At 35.2% G+C, this 22,968-nt stretch overlaps 1 protein-coding gene across 14 annotated transcripts in view; it reads left to right on the forward strand.

The window, feature by feature from the left end:
- STAU2 (staufen double-stranded RNA binding protein 2) overlaps nt 1–22,968 on the forward strand; it is a 297,993-nt gene that overhangs the window by 177,682 nt on the left and 97,343 nt on the right. For all 14 annotated transcript variants that reach the window (XM_077876554.1, XM_077876553.1, XM_077876549.1 and 11 more), the window contains one exon: nt 4,922–5,229. In XM_077876554.1, coding sequence (XP_077732680.1) covers nt 4,922–5,229 — 308 coding nt within the window. The remainder of the gene's footprint in view (nt 1–4,921; nt 5,230–22,968) is intronic.

The following is a 22,968-nucleotide window of genomic DNA, read 5'->3' on the forward strand; positions in this document are numbered from 1 at the left end:
AGCTACAATGTGGCTGTGTACTGTGGTTACAAACCGATAGTACCAAAATGGGAGTTAAAGGCAAAGTCAAGGATAGAAGACAGATGATGCGGGGGGCACCTGGGTGGCTCAGTGGTTGAGCGTCTGCCTTTGGCTCAGGTCATGATCCTGGAGTCCTGGGATTGAATCCCATACGGGCTCTCCCCAGGGAGCCTGCTTATGTCTCTGCCTCTCTCTGTGTGTCTCTCATGAATAAATAAATAAAATATTTAAAATAGAATAGAATAAATAAAATAATAAAATAAAATAAAATAAAATAAAAAAAATATAGATGATGGAAGAATGGGTTAAGAACATCCAGAGAGTCAACCCCACTTGAGTATAGAAGGATGTAACAGGCTTGAGCAAGGGGAATACATTTGAGGTCCCTGAGCAAGACTGAGGTCCAAACTAATAGAAAAGAAGGCACAGGCCTAAGGTAGTTATGTGAGAAGAAGTTTATCCTGCACAGTAATTAAATAAATGTAAATCATTTTAACAATGAAATATTGTAGTGTCAATAATTATTTAGACTTACTAAAACCTGTTTCAACAGAAGGATGAGAAAACTGTTTTAGTCACATACTGCTAATAGAAGCATAAATTGGTATAGTTTTTCAAGAGGTCTAATTGGCAAAATAAGGTAAAGTCCTTAAATATGTATAGCCTAAATTACTCTTTGAGTCTACCTTCACGTCTTTACACTACTGAAAAGATACTTAAATTTACAACAGGAAGAACCTAAATGAATTGTGACCAATCCATATATTCTGTTACCAATATTCATGTTGAAAATCATTCGGTAGTTGACCACAGAAATCCACGTGTCTTTACAGTCTTTCAACAAGTATTATATTAGTTGAGCTCTGTAGAAAGGAATCTTCTTTATTTTTGAAGAAAAGTCAACTCAGGCTTTACTGTAGAATAAGGGAGCCTGACCTCTGCATGAGTTCTTATATCGTGATGTAATGCCTCTCTTGAGTGTTGAGAGAGCATTTTTGTTTCTTTATAGTATTGTTATTGGCAAGCCCATTACTGCTGTATAATAACAATACTGAAGTAATGCTGTTAGTTTCTTGATTTCTTAAATTGAGTGTAAAATTTAGAGTCATAACATTTAAATTATAAATAAGAATTACATGTGGTATTTATGCAGCCAGTGAAAAAACAAAAACCAATAAGACATTTCACTTATCAATTTGGCAACTATTTTTATGACTTTATTGAGGTCTAATAAGCTGCACATAGTGTATACAGTTTGATCAGTTTTGACATATGAACTGTTTTTACTTAACAGCACTTCTGACACCAAATATATGGGGATTTTTTTTTTTTCCACATACAAACCAATTCTCCAATTTTCCAGACACCAGTTGGGTGTCCACAGTTCGGCTCAATTCTGATACTACCCAGAATTAACATAGGACCCCCACAGATAAGGACTCAATCCCAGAAGACTGCCCCACTTCAGATGCCTGTCACAAATCACATGCTGCTCACCTGTACTTCTCACCAACTGGCTATAAATTTAGGGGGTTTCCACAACCCTCTCCTCAAGGTTGATCATTTGCTGGAATGGCTCACAGAACTCAGGAAGATACTTTATTTACTACCACTGGTTTTTAAAATAAAGGATATAAAACGAACAGCCAGATGGTGAGGTGCATAGGGTGAGGTCCAAAAGGGACTGGAGCACAGCAGTTGGCATTGGGGTACACCACCCTCCCCCCACATGAATATCTTCAAACCTCGGGAGCTCTCCATGCTTCATCATTTAGGGGTTTTGTAAGGAGGTTCCATTACATAGGCACAGTTAATTAAATCATTGTACATCTCTAGCCTCTCTCACTTCCCCAGAGGTCAGGGGGTAGGGCTGAAAGTACCTTTTTTCTTATTTTGGTATTATTATTTAAGAATCTTCTTACTTATCTGTACTAACAGAAAACAGAGGCAAAGATTTTTTTAATAATAATTTCCAATTCCAAAATAGGAAGAAAAGGCACTTACATATATTAATATGGGAGTGTGAAATTCTTACAGTTTTTTTTGGAATTGTACCAATTTGGAGCAAATTGTCAATGTCAATAAAACCTAAAATGCATATTGTTTGAACTAGCAATTCTGCTTCTAACTTAAATAAATTTTCTTGTAAACAAGGATTTAAAAATAAAAATGTTCATTACTGTGTTGTTTATAATTACAAAAATTTGGAAACAAGTTAGATGTCCAACAATATAGACTTGTTTAAAGAAACAATTCATATGGTGAAACATGCCTTCATTTTAGTAGTAGAAGGATATTGTTTTTATAAACAACAGGATCATATGGTATTCCTTTTTTATTTTTTTTTAAATTTTTTTTCATATGGTATTCCTATGTCTTAACATATTTTTTCAACTCAGCAACAAAAAAGTTCATGCAAAAAAGACTAAAAGCATATATTTAAAGCAAAATGTTACAACAGGAAGTAAAATTTCCTCTGATTAGTAAAATTTATTTGTATTTTTTCCAATGCATGGTTTCCTTCTTATTGAAATTTCTTCCTGATATAAAACTAACACAAAGGCATAAAGTCAGTCCATAAAATCAGATATATTAATCTGAGCTATATAAATTATTTTTTAAAAATAACAACTGTTTTATGTTTTGATGCTATCAGGATAAAGTCCTTGGAGCTTGGCCCTTACCTACCTCCGCCTTTACCTTTTGCAGTTCCCACCTCTCTCTTCATGTGCTAGTGGTAAGGAACTGCCTGAGGCTTACTGGCACCCGTGCTCTGCTGATCCCTGCTGTTGTCTCTCTGCCTTCAGTACTTTTTCTCCTGGACTTTATTCTCCTTCTCCCCTGAAATCTGCTGTCAGTGTCATGTCCAAGAAGCCTTTCCTGAGCTCCTTGTGCTTCTTCCCCATTCCCACTGCTCTCTAGATCCATCTTTATTGAGGCACTTTCCACATTATATCATCCCTTTTCATTTTCCTGTCCCAACAGATTGAACCTGATAGGAGGTCAGGACAGTATTGGTTACGACAGTACCTGAAAGCTAACTGTGTGCGTGCGTGTACGTGTAATTGAATGATAGTGATAAAGATGTGATGGGATCAGACAGTGTGTGGAGTATTGGAAGAAGTGTGAATATATCTGCATGACTGGGGCAAGGGATCTTCATGAGGAATTTAGATGAGAATAGAAGTCTAAGGAGGAGCTAGATGATATAAGGAAGAGCCATTTGTCATCCAAAGGATTTTGGATTTAATAGTCTGGTGATGGGAAGCCAGAAAAGATGTTAAAGTAAGAAAATGGCTAGCCTTAGCACTTTTTGAAGTGTTAGTTGTTATTAATGTTATGTAAAAAAAAAAATGAGGATATAGAATTATTGAATCAGTATGTTATCCACCTGAAACTAATATAACACTGTATATTAAATATATAGGATTAAAATAAAATGAAAATGAAAAACAATTGAGTGTAAAATTTGTGAAGTCATGGGTTAAACCAAGTTGAATAGATTTTTGATCTTCTAAGCTTCTCAGTCTTTACTATGCTAATGTAAATGCTAATGTGCATTTTTAATCTTCCAGAAGGTAGGAGTATGTGTGCACAATATCATTTGCATTATTTCCCAGATTTATTTATCATGGAACACTTCTGTTTAGGGCTATGTTCTAGACATTTGGGGAAATGGACACCAGGGAGACTAGCAGCAGTGAAACCTTTTTTAAAAAGATTTTATTTGTTTATTTGAGAGAGAGAGAGAAAGAGAGAGCATGAGTGGGGTGAGGGGAGGAGGAGAGGGACAAGCAGACTCCCCAGTGAGTGGGGAGCCCTGTGCAGGGCTCAATCCCAGAACCCTGGGATCTGACCTGAAGTCAGATGCTTAACCTATGGAGCCACCAGGCACCCCAGCCAGTGAAACCTTTTGGTGATTGTTACGGTAGTCCAGGTGAGAAACATTAAAAGCTTGAATCAAAAGGTTAATGATGGGGGAGAGAGAGAGAGAGAGAGAGAGGCAAGAGCATGGGAATTAAGTTGTGTCTGTCAGAGCACATCTCCAAAAGTGGTGAATTCTCAATAATTTTAAAAGATAGCATGATTTGAGAGTTGCTAATATTGATCCAAAGACATTAGAATATGCAGTGTGAAATGTGGTTTGAAACATCTCCGAGACAAATGGTAGTCAAAGGAAAGGGCTTCTTTTATGTTTACAATCCTACCAGCTGATAACATAGCCCTAGGCTCACTCCTCTTTATCAGAACCTGTCCATGGTCTGGCTTGAACTAAAGCACTTAATGATGAAGGAACAAGTTCTAGACTGGATATGATAACTGCTTATTTATGGGTGAGTCAGAGATGGTTGTCAGGAGTGTAGGTTGGACAACTGAGCAGATAGATGGTGGTATCATAATGAGATTAACAAGACAGGAGTCAGTGCTAATTTTGGGAAGAAGATAACTGTCACTTTTTGAAATGTTCATGAGTTAGAGTTGTCTGTGGGACACCCTTATGAGGAAAAGAGCACCTGTAGGCCATCAGGTTTATGAGTTTGTACCTAAGATGATGTGAATTGATCCAGCCTTCATTTTACTTACTGTTTCTCAATTGCTGCATGTGTTAGGGGTTTTGTGTCTCTTTAGGAGATGATAAAATTGTAAATTGCAGGTTAAAGACCCAGCACATTCCTAATCTTTTTAAACTTCTGATTTGGGAATATTGAAACATATTCTTCACCTCTAAATTCAGGCTATGATGGCCTTGGCAGGTTTGAGGAAGATGTTTAATTGACAGTGTTTCTTACTGCTTTGTTACTAAACCAAGTAAAATCATTAAATTAATAATGCTATAACATGTTTCTTTTTTAATAATTTTAAATGTAATAATAACAATGTTCCTTCATTTTATTTATAGCTCCAAAAGGAATTCTTCATTTGTCTCCTGATGTTTATCAAGAGATGGAAGCCAGCCGCCACAAAGTAATCTCTGGCACTACTCTAGGCTATTTGTCACCCAAAGATATGAACCAACCCTCAAGCTCTTTCTTCAGTATATCTCCCACATCGAATAGTTCAGCTACAATTGCCAGGGAACTCCTAATGAATGGAACATCTCCTACAGCTGAAGCCATAGGTTTAAAAGGAAGTTCTCCTACTCCCCCTTGTTCTCCAGTACAACCTTCAAAACAACTGGAATATTTAGCAAGGATTCAAGGCTTTCAGGTATGAATTAAAAGCAAAAACAAAACCAAGAAAACAAATTCATTAGCCCCAAATCCTTCATCTCTATCCATCAGAAAGCTCATCCTTGCCTGCTAGTGTGACCTATATGCCACTTACATTGTAAAGTATTAGGAACACAGAGGTCAGAAGAAAGAGAGCCATATGCACGTGCCTCATTTTCTTTTATTTTCATTCTACGCATTCATCTTTTGCTGCCTGGCTCTCCTCCATTTTCCTTCTTCTTCCTCTTATTTTCTTTTTAAACATTTTAAATTCTCTGTTCTGTCTTCCAGTTGGTCTTGATTGGGTGCATTTATCTCCTCACTCTGTCTTCCACAAACAAAAACTCTGCCTTCATACATTTGGTATTAGTCTTTAGCACTAAGTTCTCTCTCATTTACAATAAGGCTAAGTTTTTCTAATAATGATTTTACTTTCATAGCAGTTCCGAAGTTGGCATTCTATTGCTAGTAATGATTCAGGTATACCGTGAAGGTACAACATTTTAGAACTCTATTATCTTAGAAGTTAATTAAACATGGTATTAGAACAATAATGACATACTTTCTAGTTGTTTGAGGCATAAAAACATGTATTTGTTTTAGTGGATCATGTTTTGAACCGTCTAGGGTAGCACCTGTCTCATGGTACTTACTAACAGTTCTGTTTCATTAGGCAGTCTAACTCCAGCTCACAGCTCACTGAACTTGTGTATATGAGTTTGGGGATGGAAATTTTTTTCCCTATTTATTCTTTGTTCCTTTTAAAAAAACACAGCAAACCCAACAGTCCTTTCTGGATAGAGCTTTTAAAAGAATTGTTAACTCTAGGGAGAGGAAATACCTATGTTCTGATTTCTTAGTTGCCTTGAAAATCATGTACTGAACTGTAACTGCTGACCTGACCGGATGAACAGCCATGTGCTCATGCGTAGAAAGAGTGTACTGCACCCTCAGATTTCACTGTTTTCATCCCCTTTTCCATCTTAGTCTTATTCCTTAAGACCAAAAACTGTAATTTCCTTTAGAAATACTCTAGAAGCTCTGTATTGTGTAGAATAATCATGTATTTATAAACATTTTACAAGTTTAGATATAAATCAGAAAGAAGATCATGTGTTTTGGCAGGTATTTTGCATGTTTTTTTTTGTTTGCCTTCACAGAAACCCGATTTTTCAAATCTATGCCAGGTAATCGTTAGTGTTTTTAATTAGACTATTAATATGAAATTGAAGAAGCTGTTACCAATTATTGGCTCTGTCGTCTGAAATTTTAAACACTTAATTTAAAGTTAAAATTTTAGAATTTGTTTTTGTTGTTTACCTTAAGAATGACAATAAATCACTGTTTAAAATAAAAAGACCTCGATTCATACAGTTAAAGTACTGGAAAAAAGCTAATAATTTTTAGTTCTATCTATAATCTGCACACAATGAACTAGAAATAAACTGTGATGAAAATAAATTCACTGCTTATTTACAAATCTAGTTATCTAGAAATGTCTGAGAGTAACACTGCATTTTTATAGAAACAAAGCACAAAATACATTCAAGCTCTGAATTGATTTTTTTGCTTGGAGATGTTATGGTAGATGTAATTTTGCTGCCACAGGAACTACTTAAATTTTTTTATTTGTATTTATTTGTTAATTCTTGGTAATGATAACAATTATAATTTTATAATTACTTTAGTCAAAATGTAGAGTCTGTTTCCCCCATTATTGGGCTGACTGCTCAGACCTCTTTTTAAAGCTTATGCTAAGATAATATGCTCTTATTTATGGACAAGTTAAACATTTCCAAATTTGTGTACTGTGATTTTTACATACTAATGAATATAAACAGATGGTTCTAAAACATTACTGTGCTTTTCTGGTCGAATGAGCTCGGTATTGATGTGAAATACTGTGTCACTGATAGATCGCAATCTGCAGCTGAGCAGTGAATAGAAGCTTGTGGGAAATGACTTAGTGTCCTATCAGGCACATAGCATATCTTCATGATGTCATGGTAAAAGGTTCTTTGTAGTTAAGAGTTTTGAAGCCTATTTCTTTATAGGTAACTTTCTCAGGTATCTTTACCTGGTAGAAAAACATGTAGACTGTTTCTCTTAAATGTTTCAATTGGACTGTAGTTAGAAATTATAGGGCCAGCTTATTATGGATTACATGCTATTCTGTTATTTTTATTTCTGGAATTTAAAAACAATAAATTCTTTTTCTGTGTTTCTAGGTTAGTACTTTTTTATTTTGTTATTGTACATTGAATAGATACTATTGCTTATTGGATATTGTATAAACCCTTCTTTGGCCATCCTTCCCCATTAAAATTTGACTTAAGCCTATCAGAGCCATTGTATGTGACAGCTATATTGTATTACAAAGTGAAAATATATTAGTGTACTGAAAACTAAGTTGTTTTAACCTTTAAATTTTTTTCATTACCCAATCTTTAATTGAAATTTATAAATTACAGAAAGCTTATTTGCTTACTAGAATGTAGGTATTAAGCTCACATCCTTTGCTTAAATCTACAGAATAATTAAAATTATTATACAATTAAAGTTATTAATAAAGCTGACTTCACAGAGCAGAATGTGACTGAACACTTGCACATTCTTGGTTAATTCTTTTCATCATTGCTTGGGCTTACCTGAAGTTTTTATCGTGTTTTAGATGCAAGTTTTCGGATTCCAGTCATAAATGAATACGTGTCTCTTTGAAATTTTATTGAGTGTATTTTAACTATCCTCTTTTAAAACCTGAATATTCTTCTTGATTATTTTATTATTTTTTAGAAAGTTTAGAAATTTTATGTCAGTAGTTCTGTGAGCCTTAGATTTTGTCCAGCCCAGTCAGTATGCTTCTATAACTCAATGCTTTTCACAAAAACTCATTTGAAATTTAATTATACCAAAGTGTTTCAGGGTTCTTTGTTATGTACCTTGATACTCTTTAATTATAATGCCAAACCTGTTTGGCTTTTTAAAGACAATTATTATGACAGAGACATTCTTGAAATGTGGTACACATGAACCAAAGTGGAAGACTTTGTTCTGTTGTGTTATAATTTACATTATTCTAAGTTTTTATAGCCTTAATATGCTTTGCCATATTAACGATATTAGAAATTTAGATTTGCATAATTAAATATAGGCAGTTCCTTTGTCTTTTGGTTCTTGTACCAGCATATGTATAGGGATGAGGTGGTTCCCACAGGACACCAAATAATTCTCTGGATACCAGCAGCGTATCTGAGAATTCAGCTCAGTTCTGATACTGTCTCCATGGAGATAGCGTCAGATCACACAGGACAAGGGTTCAGTCCTACAAGATCCCATCCCCCGCCAACTATGGATACCTGTCAAGCCCAGGTTGCTACCTGTACTTTTGACTGACCAGCTATAAATCAGAGATCCCCACCACTTCTTCCTCCTCAGGTTCAATTAATTTGCTAGAGCAACTCACAGAACTCAGAGGATTTTACTTTACTAAGTCACCAGTTTATTGTGAAAGAATATAAATTCAGTGCAGCTGGATGGAAGAAATGTCTGGGGCAGGGTATGTGGAAGGGACACAGAGCTTCCATGCCCTCTCCAAGCATGCCACTTTCTCAGCACCTCCATGTGTTCACCAACCCAGAGGCTCTCAGAACCCTGTCCTTTTGGGCTTTTATGGAGGCTTCATTATATAGTCCCGATTGATTAAATCATTGACCATTGGCATTGATTCCACCTCCAGCCCCTCTTTCCTCCCCTGAAGTCAGGGGGATGGCCTGAAAGTTCCAACCCTTGAATCAATTTTTGGCTCCATTGGCAATCAACTCCCATCCATAGATGCTTTCAAAACTCACCTCCTTAACATACAACTCTGTCACTTTCAATACTTAGAAGTTTGGGGAGCTAGTGTGAGAAAAAAGGGTTGAAGACCAAATAAATATTTCTTATAAATCACAATATCACACTTTATTTAAATGAGTACTAGAAAAGTAATTTGATTAGAAATGAAAATGTATTCTTTTAGCAAATTATCCTTTCTCGATGAATTTAATTTCAGTTTGCTATTCTATGCCCTTTTTTGTGATGATCATCCATTGAACAGTGTGGATTTTGAAACTTTCAGAGTGAAATATAATAAACTAGGTTTGTTTTTTTTACATAGAGAATATAAAGAAACAGTTGTCTTAGTTAAGCCATAATTAGTTTATTTTACAAAATCAAGGAATGTTTTATAGAAGGACTTTTTATTATTGTGAGTTTTAGATGGTCCATTTCCAGCAAGATGAAAATGTCAGTAGAAAGCTTCGAAATATCTACTTAAATTAAAAACTTTCTTTTCAAATACAAGTCAAACTTAATACATTTCAACTGATATGTCTCCTTTTGTGAAGCTTAATATGATTTTGGCAGCCTTCTTTTATAGTTATAGGCTTCTTTTAAATATTTATTTTAACATATATGGCATATAACATTTTAACAATATGACCTCAATATAGATTACATTGAGAATATAGTAACTGGCTAATCTGAGAATCAACCTTTTTTCTTTCCCTTATTAAAATCTTCCCTATGCCTCATTTTTTAATCAAATATTTATCATCAAAGTGGCTACTTGCAGCTTTTTTAAATTAAGAATGATCATTTTTTTTCAAAGAGCAATATAAATTAAACTTTGTAGGTTTCTAGTAGCAGAATATGGAGAAAGAAATTATGCATATACGCATACTCTCCCACTTAGAATTGTTTTTCTCCAATTTTAAATTTATCCTTGAAACATAACTTATTGTGTCACTTCTGAGCCTAAATTTTCATCTACACTGTTACACAAATGGCTATATGAAGTGAAGTGAAGTTATTCAGAGTACAATGAGTAAAACACATTTGTGGGTTTGGCATGAGGTCAACAGATGCTGCTCTGATTTGCAGTCACTCTTTAAAAATCTCTCTTGGATTTGGCCTTTACCACTCTGCAAAGACCTTGGAGAGCTTGGTTTAGTATTTGAACTCTCCCCAAGGCTTGGTCTTTCTATAGTGACTGTAAAACTCAGGTTTGTTCTTCAAATGGGCAACTCAAGTTCATCCAAACTGACTTATTATATCGTTTTCATTATATTTGACATACTTTGCCAAACCCCCAAAGGTATGCAGACTGCATATTACATAACTGGACTTCCATAAAAACCGATGGAGTTACCAATTCATTTTGCTGAAATTCCCAATTCTATAGAGAAAAATTCTAATTGGAAGAAAGAAATCCTGATGCATATAAACATATACTGTGATCAGTAAGTAATACAGGTAAGAATCAAGCAAGTCTTGAATAAAACAGTCCATTATTACTGCATGAACTATTCAGTAACTTCACCCTAAATCACTGCAGAGTATAACCTGAAACTCAGAAGAACAAAGGCATTCATCTTGAGTTTGATGTACCAGCACACACATAGTAAGACACATAAGATATTTCAGACAAAGGATAATATATAAACACAGAGCCTTTCCTACCACAGTGACTTTGATGTGGCTCTAAAATGAGCCACTGTGGTACAGGAAAAAAAAAGCTATTTATGTATCCTCCCCAAGTAGAAATATCTGTAGCCTTCTCTGTTTGCAAGAGAAGTGATTCTCAGGTCAGCATAAGAATTCTGCTTGGAATCATTTGAAAATTAAGTCTTGAAGAAAAAGAAATGATTTTTCATCTACAGGTGAAATATATTTCCTTTCGCTACAAAAGGTTGGCAATGATACGATTTTTACTTAGTGATGTAAGAGTAATTGTAGTACCCATCAAGTCCCTTCATGTCCGGCTAGTAGCAATATACCAATGCTCATTCTAAGTCATGTTGAAATGATCTATTTTCCTCTCTCCAGCATTTAGCTATATCTTAAGATTTTTTTTTCATTAGTGACAGTAGTTAAGATTTCATATACATTGTTCTCTTCTCTCTAAGGGCAGTTCCCGAGAGAGAGAGGAGTATGTGGAATAGCTGCATATAAAGAATTTCTACACACTGAAAAAAAATTAACATAGAGGCATGGTTTATATTGAAACATATGGGTAAACAAATGAAACTGATATTTATTGATTGACTCATTTTATATTTGATAGTAATGTAGGCATTATATACGTTATCTTATGACACAAGTAGAAATGCCTAGTACATTTTTGCCTTTTGATGCAGATCTTTATTTTAAATCAGACTATTATATAGTGTTTGAAGATTGATCCCTGTAAGTAGGCATAGTTCGTGGTGATGGTCCATGGTCTTCTAGATATTGTTTTGGTTTAGTCCTAGATTTCATTAATTAATTAATTTAAGCCCTCATACCTGGGTCTAAGTTACTCAAGAATTCTGACTCTCTTGAGCTGGAAGGAACTTTAGATTTTATTCTAATATAAAATTTTACTATGTAAATACACATTTGAGGGACTACACAAGTAAAACTTCCTATTAATAATATAGTTTACTCATTTCCCATATGGAATTATTAGTTAATTTTAACCCTGAGAGATTTTAGGTTGTGAAGAGTTCTGCTCTCTTAACATGGTCACATCAAAAGACAGATTTAACTGTCAGACACAAGGGATATTTGAAAAGCTTTCAACATGTTTTTATCTGTAGTGCTGTCACTTTTTTAAGTATAAGAAAAGTCCAGGATTGAGTCCTAAAAATGGAACATTTGAGGAAACAAGAACTACTGCTTGAAGATGACACAGTGACAGCTTGAATGAGTCTCATTACAAGAAAAATAGGTAATACATTATGAACAGTTTTCAATAATTTCAGTATATAAAAGAATTAAATGGATATGAAGTTAAGCTGGCTAGAAATGTCCAGCCATTGAGCACTGGAACAGATTTAACTGAAGCACAAGAAATGGAACATCTGCTTTTCCACTCTGGGCAAATACTTACTAAGTACCTATGCATGCTAGGTAGCATGCCAAACACCAGGCACAATAGGAGTTATGATCAAGTTGGAGACAGGTAAATAAAACCAATATGCAGAAGGTTGGATACCACCATAAATTAGTCCCATCTCCAGGGATCAGTATTGGACATTACACTACAGTTTGATATAAAAATAAAGATTTATAGCATGCTGCATGAAATAATGTAATTCTGCCCCCATAATAAGAGGCAATATGAGGATAAGCTGATAAGTGTTCACTTGAGGTGTGGTTGGCCATGTCAAGAATCACAAATAGGAATGAACAGCTTTGACTGAAGGAATTAGGGAAGAATTTATAGCATTTGAAATAAGTTTTAAAGAGCATATAGAATTTTCAGGTGAATAAGAATTGCAGGCAGAAGCTAAGCATTGAAGACATAAAAGGACCCAGTATTTCAGAACATGCCTAGAGTCAAAGTGGCAGTGGCTGGCAGGGAAACTGAAAAAGCTTTGTGTTGCTAGGAGTTTAGATTTTAGCTGTTAGAGACCATGGGCTTATTTTTAAAAGAGTAGTGACGTTGGTTTTGTATTTTAAAAAGATAATTCAGTAAGCGATAATTCTGTCAAGGATGAACTCGACCAAAAAGAAACAAGAATGGTAAGCAAAAAGACTCATTAGAGTGATTTTGAATGAATCCAAAAGATAAATAACAAAGATTGAATTAGGGCAGAGCTAGTGGGCGTAGAGGAGTGGAGCTGAGGTACACTTGTCTAAGGTACAGCTGAGATCATTAAATGATCCCTTGTGCTGATTTTTATCGGGATGCTTTCACTAGCCTGTTCCAGGTGGAAGCAAGATTCAAATATGATGAAGAGTAAGTAGAGACTATTTCAGGATACGTAGCCTGGTTTTTCAAAAAGTTAAGAGTGAAATAAAGTAGGATAGTATGAATGTGACATATTTTACTCAAGATTTTATGTTTAGTATTGATGAGATAGGTAAACTTAGAGGAAGTTAATGAGTTCCATTTTAAGCATGTGAAATTTGAGTTGCCTGAATTAAAGTTGTACGATAGGCCGTTCCAAATGTGTCTGATGAGATCAGCAAGAAAGGATAGGGGACATAGTTTGGAGAGTCATGTTTTTAGAGATGTAATTGAAGTTATAGAAATTGGTAAGTTTGACCAGGGAGATAATTCCCAATGAATATTAACAATGTAAAATGTTCATTTATCCATTGATTCAACTGAAATATATTGAGCACCTGCCATGGGCCAGGTATACTTCTTGGCCCTGAAGATATAGCGTAAGTGACACTCAAGGTTTCTGCCCTCATGGAACTAACATAAACATGGGTGTGTGGGGATGAGATGTGAAATTGGGGCAGGAGACATGGAACACATATGATAAATTCAAATGGTGTTAATATCCTAAGGTAATGGTTGCTAGGAAATTAATTGTGAGGTTAATTATGAATATTTATGAGAAGTATATACAGAAGACTCATGTCTCCAACTGCTGTGTCAAAGATAGCTATACCTTCTTAATGTTTTAATCAACCTTATTGAACTATATTTACATACAATAAGACACAACCATTTTATTATACAGTTTTGAAAAATGTATGCAACCATGTGACTGCCACCACAATCAAGATGAGGGTGTTTCTATTACTGTTAAAAATTTCCCGGTCCCTCTCTGCAGCTTGTTTTCCCCACCCTCCCTTGGCTCCAAATAACCAGGATATCCTGTCATCACTAAAGATCAGTTTTGCCTTTTCAGGAATTTCATAAGAATGGAACCATACAGTATGCACAGTTTTGCATCTGACCTCTTTTACTTGCTATGTTTTTGAGATTTTTCCATCTTGTATATATCTGTAGGGTTTTTTTTTATTTGGTTTGTTTTGTTGTTTTTTATGAAGTACTAGTCCTCTATATGGATGTATACCACAAATTCTCACTTCACCTATTGATGAACATTTGAGTTGTTTTCAGTTTGGTGCTATTTTGAATAAAGCTGTTCATGAATATTCATTTATAAGATTTTATGCAGACATCTTTCTAATGCTCTTGGAAAAAATCCTGGGAGTAGATTTGCTGAGTCACTGGGTAAGTGCACATACAAATTTATAAGAAACTATCAGATTTTTTTCAATATGCTGTAGCATACCACATTTCTGCTAGCAATGTATGAGGGTTCCACACATTGATATGATCAGTCTTACTCAAGTAAGAGTACAGTGGTATCTCATTTATATTTTAATATGTATTTCACTAATGACCCATATGATGAGCTTCTTTTCATGTGCTTATTGGCCAATTACAGATCTTTGTGAAATGTCCACATCTTTGTACGGTTTCTAATTGATATATTTTTTTTCTTATTATGGAATTATAAGAGTCCTTTTTATATTCTGGGTATAAGTCCTTTGTGTTGCAAATATTATCTCCCTGCCAGGATGAACTTGACATACTCAACTTAATTTCATCTGCAATGAGGCTATTTCCCAATAAGGTCACAATTAAAAGTGTAGAGGTTAGGACTTGCATATATCTTTCGGGGCCATTGTTGAACTTACTATATATTTATTGCTTTCCTCAAATTTGGGAAATTTGGGGTCATATTTTCTGTGAGTAAATATTTTGCCCCCTTCTTTTCTTCTGGGACTCCATTTACATGCATTTTTTTAAAGAAAATTGTCCACAGATTCCTGAGTCTTTATTCATAAAAAAACACATTTTTTTCCTCTGAACTTTAAATTGTATTATTTCTATTGATCTGTAAGTTTACTGACTCGTATATACATAGTTTTTAATTTATATTTTCTGAAGCAGTTAATCTGGCTGGATTCAAACTCCAAACTTTGTCTCTCATCTTAGCTTTCTGTTCTCTTGGCTTCTGGGAGAGTAGTCTGTCTTCTGGTTCTCCATGAACCTTTTTGTCAACTGCTAAAAAGAAGAATCCAATAAAATTTAGTGGTTCCTGCTTCCTATCAGAAGTAATTTCAGTGGAAATTTTTGTAATGACATTAATGATAGAGGAGAAAGTTCAGGTGGTGATAGTAATATTGTCCTAGAGTATAAATAAAAATAGCTTAAAAATAATATCATAGTGTTTGCTCCCAATTTGGATTTGCAGCCAAAGCTGCAACTTACTTCTTAGCTTTTAGAAATCAGGTAACATTTATTGATATTTTTGGTTCAAGTTTCTTGATCCCTGTTGCTAGGATTCCCATGAATAGGCCTCTTATTATATTTTTTTTCTCTCTAAACCTCTAACTTAAGGAGGAGACCTTAACTTCTCTTTGTCATGGTGCTTTGGATATTATAATTTTCCAGGCTTTTATGCCAAAAACTTTTTTTCCTGCATCTTTTTTCCTTCCCATATCAGAAGTAGAAAGTACCACATTGCACAGTGACTTTATTTTTCTAATGAAAAGATCATTTAATCTCCACTGGTTCTCTTTTCTTGTGTTTGAAGATTCTTTTAATATAAAATTCTGATATGCGTAGAAAAACATGTTTATCTGATCTACTCTAATGGGCACTTGGCTTCTTTCAAATCTCCTTTATTCTGAAACACTAAAGGTTTTCTTTTATAAGTGACCTTTAAAAATAATTTTAAATATAGAGAAAGGTTGAAAAATAGTACAGAGCTTAATGTTAACAATTATATAACCATAGTATAATTGTCAGTACCAGGAAATTAATGGTGATGTAATCTTATTCAAATTTTTCCAGTTTTCCTACTAATGTCCTCTTTCTGGTCCAGGGTACAGTCTAGGATCCCACAGTGTATTTAGTTGTGATGTCTCTTTAATCTCTTCTAATCAAGTCACAGTTCTTTCATCTTTCATGATCTTAATGCTTTTGAATAATATGATATTTATTTTGTAGAATATTCTCGAACTTGGGTCTTTCTAATATTTTCTCGTGATTGATTGTGGTTGTACATTTTTAGTAAGAATATCACAGAACTGGAGCACCTGGATGACTCAGTCAGTTAAGCGACTGCCTTCGGCTCAGGTTATGATCCTAGGGTCCTGGAATTGAGCCCTAGGTGTCCTCCCTGCTCAGCAGAGAGTCTGCTTCTCCCACTTTCTCTGCTCCTCCCCATTGCTTGTGCACTTATGCGCTCTCTCTCTTTCTCTCTCTCTCTCTCTCTCAAATAAATAAAATCTTAAAAAAAGAAAAAAAGAATATCACAGAGTTGATGCTGTACCATCTCAGTCCCCTATATACTGCTCTGTTTATAATTATCTTAAATATCTCCTTTACATACATTAAGAACCATATCAGACAGTGTTATAATTTTTGTTTTTTTTTTTAACTTTTATTTATTTATGATAGTCATACAGAGAGAGAGAGAGAGGCAGAAACATAGGCAGAGGGAGAAGCAGGCTCCATGCACCGGGAGCCCGACGTGGGATTCGATCCCGGGTCTCCAGGATCGCGCCCTGGGCCAAAGGCAGGCGCTAAACCGCTGCGCCACCCAGGGATCCCTTTTTTTTTTTTCTTAAACCCTTTGGAGTAGACCTCCTTTTTTTTTTTTTAATTTTTATTTATTTATGATAGTCACAGAGAGAGAGAGAGAGAGAGGCAGAGACACAGGCAGAGGGAGAAGCAGGCTCCATGCACCAGGAGCCTGATGTGGGATTCGATCCCGGGTCTCCAGGATCGCGCCCTGGGCCAAAGGCAGGCGCCAAACCACTGCGCCACCCAGGGATCCCAATTTTTGTTTCTAATGTCAAGCAGGATTCAGAAAATTCAGGAAAAGAAGGAAAGTCAACAATGTATTTACCAATTATTATATTCCATTCTTTGTTTTTGCTTTGTCTTTAATTTTCAGAAGTTTGATTATGTTGTGTCTTTTTGTTTATTCTGTTTGGGGTTTGCCCAGCTTCTTGAAGCTGTAGACTTGTATCTTTTACCAGAATTTAATACATTTTAGCCATTATTTCTTCAAATTCTTTTTAGCCCCAATCACTGTCTCTCTTCCCTCTGGGATTCTGATGACAGAAATATTAGATCTTTTGTTATCATCCCAGAAATGTTTGTGACTCTGTTCATTTTTCTCAGCCTGTTTTCACTCTTTTGTCCAGATTGGGGAATTTTTATTTTTCTGTCTGTGAGTTTACTAAGTATTTTCTCTGTTCTCTCTACTTAGTTTTTAATTTTGGTTATTCTGTTTTTCAATTATAAAATTTCTGTTTGGTTCTTCCTATGCCTTCTTTTTCTTGATGAGACTTTTTTTTTTTCATTTATTTCAAGTGTGTATGTAATTGTTTTTTAAAGCATTTTTATAATGGCTACTTTAAAACACTTTCCAGATGAATCTAATAACATTTATGTCATCTTGGTGTGGCATCTCATGATTGTCTTTTCTCATTCAAGTAGAGATTATCCTGGTCCTTGGTTTAATGAATGATTTTCTATTGAATCCTGAACATTTTAGGTATAGTAAATCTCCATGTCTTATTTAAGTCTTCTGTTTTAGTAAGCCTCCTCTGACATTGTGCCAGCTAGGGATCTAGGAGTGCCGCCTTATTACTTGTTATGGGTAGAAGTTCACTTTTTCCGCTGAGTTCTGTTGACACCCTGGCAGGAGGAAGGGCACGTGTTATACCTGCAAAGTGGTGAAAGTCCTGACCCTCCACTGTGCCACTTCTGAGACCACTCCAGGGAGAAGCGATCATATGCCTCATTATCACCAGATACATACAAAAGCCTAGGAATCTAGCAGGTTTAAAGTTATAACTTCCCATTCAGCCTCCTCTGTCACCACCCCAGTTGGGGATTGGGTCATCTTATTCATCTGTCAAGTATAGAAGTCTAGCCTCCCCAATTGGCCTTTCCTGATGGGAGTAAGGATGGGTCTGCTATTTTTTCCATGGTGTTTGGTTGGAATAGGGCAGTTATTGTCTAAGTCTTCTCACTATTTTTTTCCTTTTCTGGCCCTTTGGATAGAGAAAGCAGCTTTTCCTGGGGCTTTACTATTATTATTATTTTCTATATCCATTGTCATTTCCAGGTTGCCAGCTTGTCTGGCACCCAGTCCAGGATATATATAAAGCAAAGAGAAAACTGAGGAATTCACCATTCTGTTGTTCCTTGGGTCTTGAAATCCCTAGCTTGGATTCTTCCTCCTTCTCTCCTGCTTCCTGAATCCTCTTAATGTTTGTTTATACATAATATCCAAAGCTTTTACTTTTACTTAGTAGGAAGAATAGGGAAGAGTAAATCTATTTTCTGGTCTAGAAGTAGAAGTCAATGGTCTTTGCATCATGAATGTAATTATATTTGAAAAATAAATATGTATCTAAAATCTGTAATTCTTGAGTAGAAAGAAACACTGTCCAATATGTTTATTAAAAATATCATTATAAATTGGTATATAATGAAAAGACTTGTAAGGTCTTGTCTTTAAGTTTGAAGTGGTATTTAATACAATACAATACAATTCTAATACATGAAAATTAGAGAGTTGGCGCTATTGGGAGAAGATTGTGTTAGTTTAACTTTGGTGGTGTACTGTCTAAATTAACTGTAATTTTCCTTTGACTTGGAAAGAGTTTTTCATTTTAAAAAGCTATTTCACTTAAAGTTCTATAGATTTTAATGTGTCTTGTTATAAATATGTAATAAATATATAGTATGCACTCAAAACATGAGTGCACATTATAAAAAGAAGCTTCTGGTAGCTATGAAATTGACTGTTAAAAATCACCTAGTGCCTTTTTTTTTTTTTTTGATGGAAATGTCAAGCAAAAATAACTATATATGTGTGTGTATGGTTTACTTTCTAATTAATTGACTTCCTTCTCAGACTTCCACTGGCATGGGGCACCTGGGTGGCTCAGTGGTTGAGCATCTAACCTTTGGCTCAGGTCGTGGGCCTGGGGTCCTGGGATTGAGTCCCGCATCAGGCTTCTGGTAAGGAGCCTGCTTCTCTCTCTATCTGTCTCTCTGCCTCTCTTTCCCTGTGTCTCTAATGAATATATAAATAAAATCTTAAAAAAAAAAAAAAAAAAGAAAAAAAGACTTCCACTGGCATAATGAGTAGAAACTGAAAAGCAAAGAAAAAAGATTTAGGATTTTTGTCATATATATGCTAATCCCTTAAAGTAAGAGTACAGTTATCTTCCTTGACTATTAATAACACATCTGTTGTTGATTTACTAGGCAATTTTAATCTGTGACTTACATTAGAAATAAATCTCTATATTTCTGCTAGATTTTGTATGCCAAATATAGGCATGTAATTCTCTCTCTCTCTTTTTTTTTTTTTTTTTTAAAGATTTTACTTACTTATTCATGAGAGACACAGAGAGAGGCAGAGACATAGGCAGAGGGAGAAGCAGGCTCCTTGTGGGGAGCCTGATGCGGGACTTGATCCCAGACTATGGGATCACGCCCTGAGCTGAAGGCAGACGCTCAACCATTGAGCCACATAGGTGTCCCAAGGCATGTAATTTTTTTTTTTTTGGTATGTAATTTTCAAAGCTTATCCCAAGCACAGAATTTCTAAAAGACAGAAAAGATAATTATAAGTTGAGTCTTAGTCTTTATAATTTCATTCATTCACTTATCTCTTTAGAGCCATTAATATGACTAGCATATTGTATACAAAATGAAACAGATTACTCCAACAGCTAAAACACAGGTACATCACTGAACATGTTAAATATATGTTTACATTTTAATTACAAAGGAGTTGATTTTAGTTATGAAAAGGATTGAGAAGAACTATAGAGAAAGTCAGTGACAGACATCATCTAGTGTAATATTCTTAATAATTATATATCTTGTCATGTCTTTTATTACAGTTTTATGAGATGTGTTACAATAGTAAGAAGAATATCTAATATTTTAATGTTAATCATAAGCCAGGCATTGTTCTAAGTGCTTTTCATGGTGAAACTCATTTTATTTATTATATACAAATTAATTCATTAGTTAAATGTAGAACTAACATAATGTAGCTTTTTACTGTTGACCACAGTTGACATAAGATGATTTACATGTCATCAAGTGATCTAAAAAAGCAGTTAATGTTTAATACAAACCTAAGCTATTAGAACAGTATCTATCAAATAATACTGTTTTCACATTTTGCCAAGAAAATGCTATTTTGTGCATTAATAAAGATACAGGTCTTCTGTAGAGCTAGCATGCAGACTCTGCAAAAGTCAAGCATGTTTTGACATGCTTATTCTAAGTTCCAGTGTTACAGCTGTCACTCTTGAGCTCCTTGCTCCCTGCTCCTGTCAATGCAGGGCTTCAGTGCAGTAGCTAGAAGGGGTCTTTGCTTGTTCTGTGCAGTGGACGCCACAGTTGAACCTGAGATGCGCTAATGAAACGTGTTTTTTTGATACAGCGAATGTGTTAGGTATCACATGTGAATGTACAGGCCTCTATTTTTCCTTAGTGATCTACGGAGCAACTTTCTTTAAACATGGGTCTTTTTCAAACCCTCCTCATTTTTGTCCCACAGGGGGTGACTATTAAAAACATCTGACAGACAAGCAGTTAACCAGTTTCCTGCTGAGATTAGTAAAATATTTAGTAGTCCTGCAACATCAAGGAACTTCAGCTCTGCAGGAAATGGTTTGATTCAACTTTTTGGAGGTAGGAGGTAGGGAATTTACATTTCATTTGGATGCCCCCTCATGTTTTCAAATGGGCATGAAAAAATTTACATACCTAGCTTTTAATGTAAATTATTCTAAGGCTTAACGGTATTTTTCTTTATTTCTTAAATTATATGAATAGTTGAAGTGATTTGTGCCTTCCCTTCAGGAAAAAGAAATCTCTAGACTAGCAAAATCAGCGTCAGAATGCACAGTTACAGCATTTCATGTGGGTTTATGTGATTACAAGTCAAAACTAGGAAACTTATTTTAAAATAAAAATTATTATAGATTTGCAAATTTCAAAGAAAGCCACGTTTATTTATTTTTTTTTATTTATTTTTTATTGGTGTTCAATTTACTAACATACAGAATAACCCCCAGTGCCCGTCACCCATTCACTCCCACCCCCCGCCCTCCTCCCCTTCCAACACCCCTAGTTCGTTTCCCAGAGTTAGCAGTCTTTACGTTCTGTCTCCCTTTCTGATATTTCCCACACATTTCTTCCCCCTTCCCTTATATTCCCTTTCACTATTATTTATATTCCCCAAATGAATGAGAACATATAATGTTTGTCCTTCTCCAACTGGAGAAAGCCACGTTTAATTTACGTATATTGAAATTTTTGGCCCATCTTTTCTACTGGAATGATTTTTGCAAATCCATAAGAAAGAAACAAAATGTCAATTTACAGTAGTTGATAGTGTTAAAATCCAAAACAAGTGCTATAACATTATAACAATCAAGATCAATTGCTAACATGTCAGAGTACCAAAGATAGCAAAGTGATATGATTTGTAAACAATAAATCTTAAAGTACACATAGGAGATGACTTCTGTAATCTTCTAAAATTGTCTTTATTCATTTTTCATTAATGAAAATCAAGGTCCTGTGACATTGCATAAATCACATTTTTAGGACCACATAGTAGAAACACACTGCTCTAAGAGAAAAATGTTGCCCTGTCAGTTCTGAAGATTTGTGCATTACAAGATGTAGTGGGATTTTATTACCCTAGTAATATCAGGCTAGTGGTCCTTAGAATTCTGGCTTCTGCTAATGCTTTGAATCATATGAAGCATTTTTGTGGCAAGAATGTTTCTTGCATGTTATTTTTTTTTTACATTCACAATTTTATGAACTCTAATGTTGTTATGTCCAAGAAAATATATAACTGAAGAGAGCCATATCAAACTTGTTTTTACAAGTGCTGATGGAGTAATGTATAAAGTGTGACTCTTTCTGAAGGCCTCTTATCTGTAGATTATTACTTTTTGTTTAATTTGGAATTGTATCCTCAATCAATAGTTTCTTGTATTTTTCACCATATTTTTATATGTTTTATTGGGCAGTCTCAGTGCAGTGGAAGTATAAACATGGAATTATTTTAGATTTCTCCCGTCACCACTTTCCTCCATATGTTGTTAGATCTCCCTTTCATTTTTAAAAATTGAGTCTAGTTCACAGTAAAATGCCAAACTCTGATCCCCACCATTGCAAGCCAGTCAGTTTGGCTCAAGACGCTTGGAGGAGAGTGGGGTATATATTGATTTATTTTTCTCTTCCTCTCATTCCAGTGCCTTTGAATGTCTGTAGTTGGTGGAGTGGGAGCTTTTGAGACGTCTTCTTCCATACTCCATCTGTATCATTTCATGGCCTTAGACTTCTAGTGTTGGGAAGCCTTGAGGGAGGATGATGCCACCCTGACCCGGTTTCGTCCACTGCTGGTTTCCATATAAATGTTATTCATGGTTTTCTTCAGGCAGCATTTAGTTTCTCCCAGTTCCGTTTGTCCCTGAGGGACAGCCATATTCCTTTGGACTTTACTAGTGGTCCATGCCCTTCACCCTCTCTGTTGGTAGGTCTCTCTTTATTTGGCCTGAGTATCTCTTTGGCTTCTGCTGAGATTCTCTTCATTCCCTCCAAGGGCTTTGCATATGTAGGGTGAGCGTATCTCCCTTCATCCTTCTTTTTGTTTTGTTTTCAGGCACACTGTGTGCCTGTAGGCTCCTTCAGCAAGCTCTCAGATATCTCCAAACTCAATGTATTTTCCTATGTTTCCAAATTGCTAGGGACATATATTGATTTTGATCAAGATTTCTTTTCAAAGGAAGCGTGTAGGTTCTGCTGGGGGCCAATGTAAGTGCTCCCACTCTGTATTAGCTGTTTCCTTAGGGCTACTCTACTCATGAAGATGCTATATTTCTCATAAGGGTG

The sequence above is a fragment of the Canis aureus genome, chromosome 28 (assembly GCF_053574225.1).
Source record: "Canis aureus isolate CA01 chromosome 28, VMU_Caureus_v.1.0, whole genome shotgun sequence".
Taxonomy (NCBI): Eukaryota; Metazoa; Chordata; class Mammalia; order Carnivora; family Canidae; genus Canis; species Canis aureus.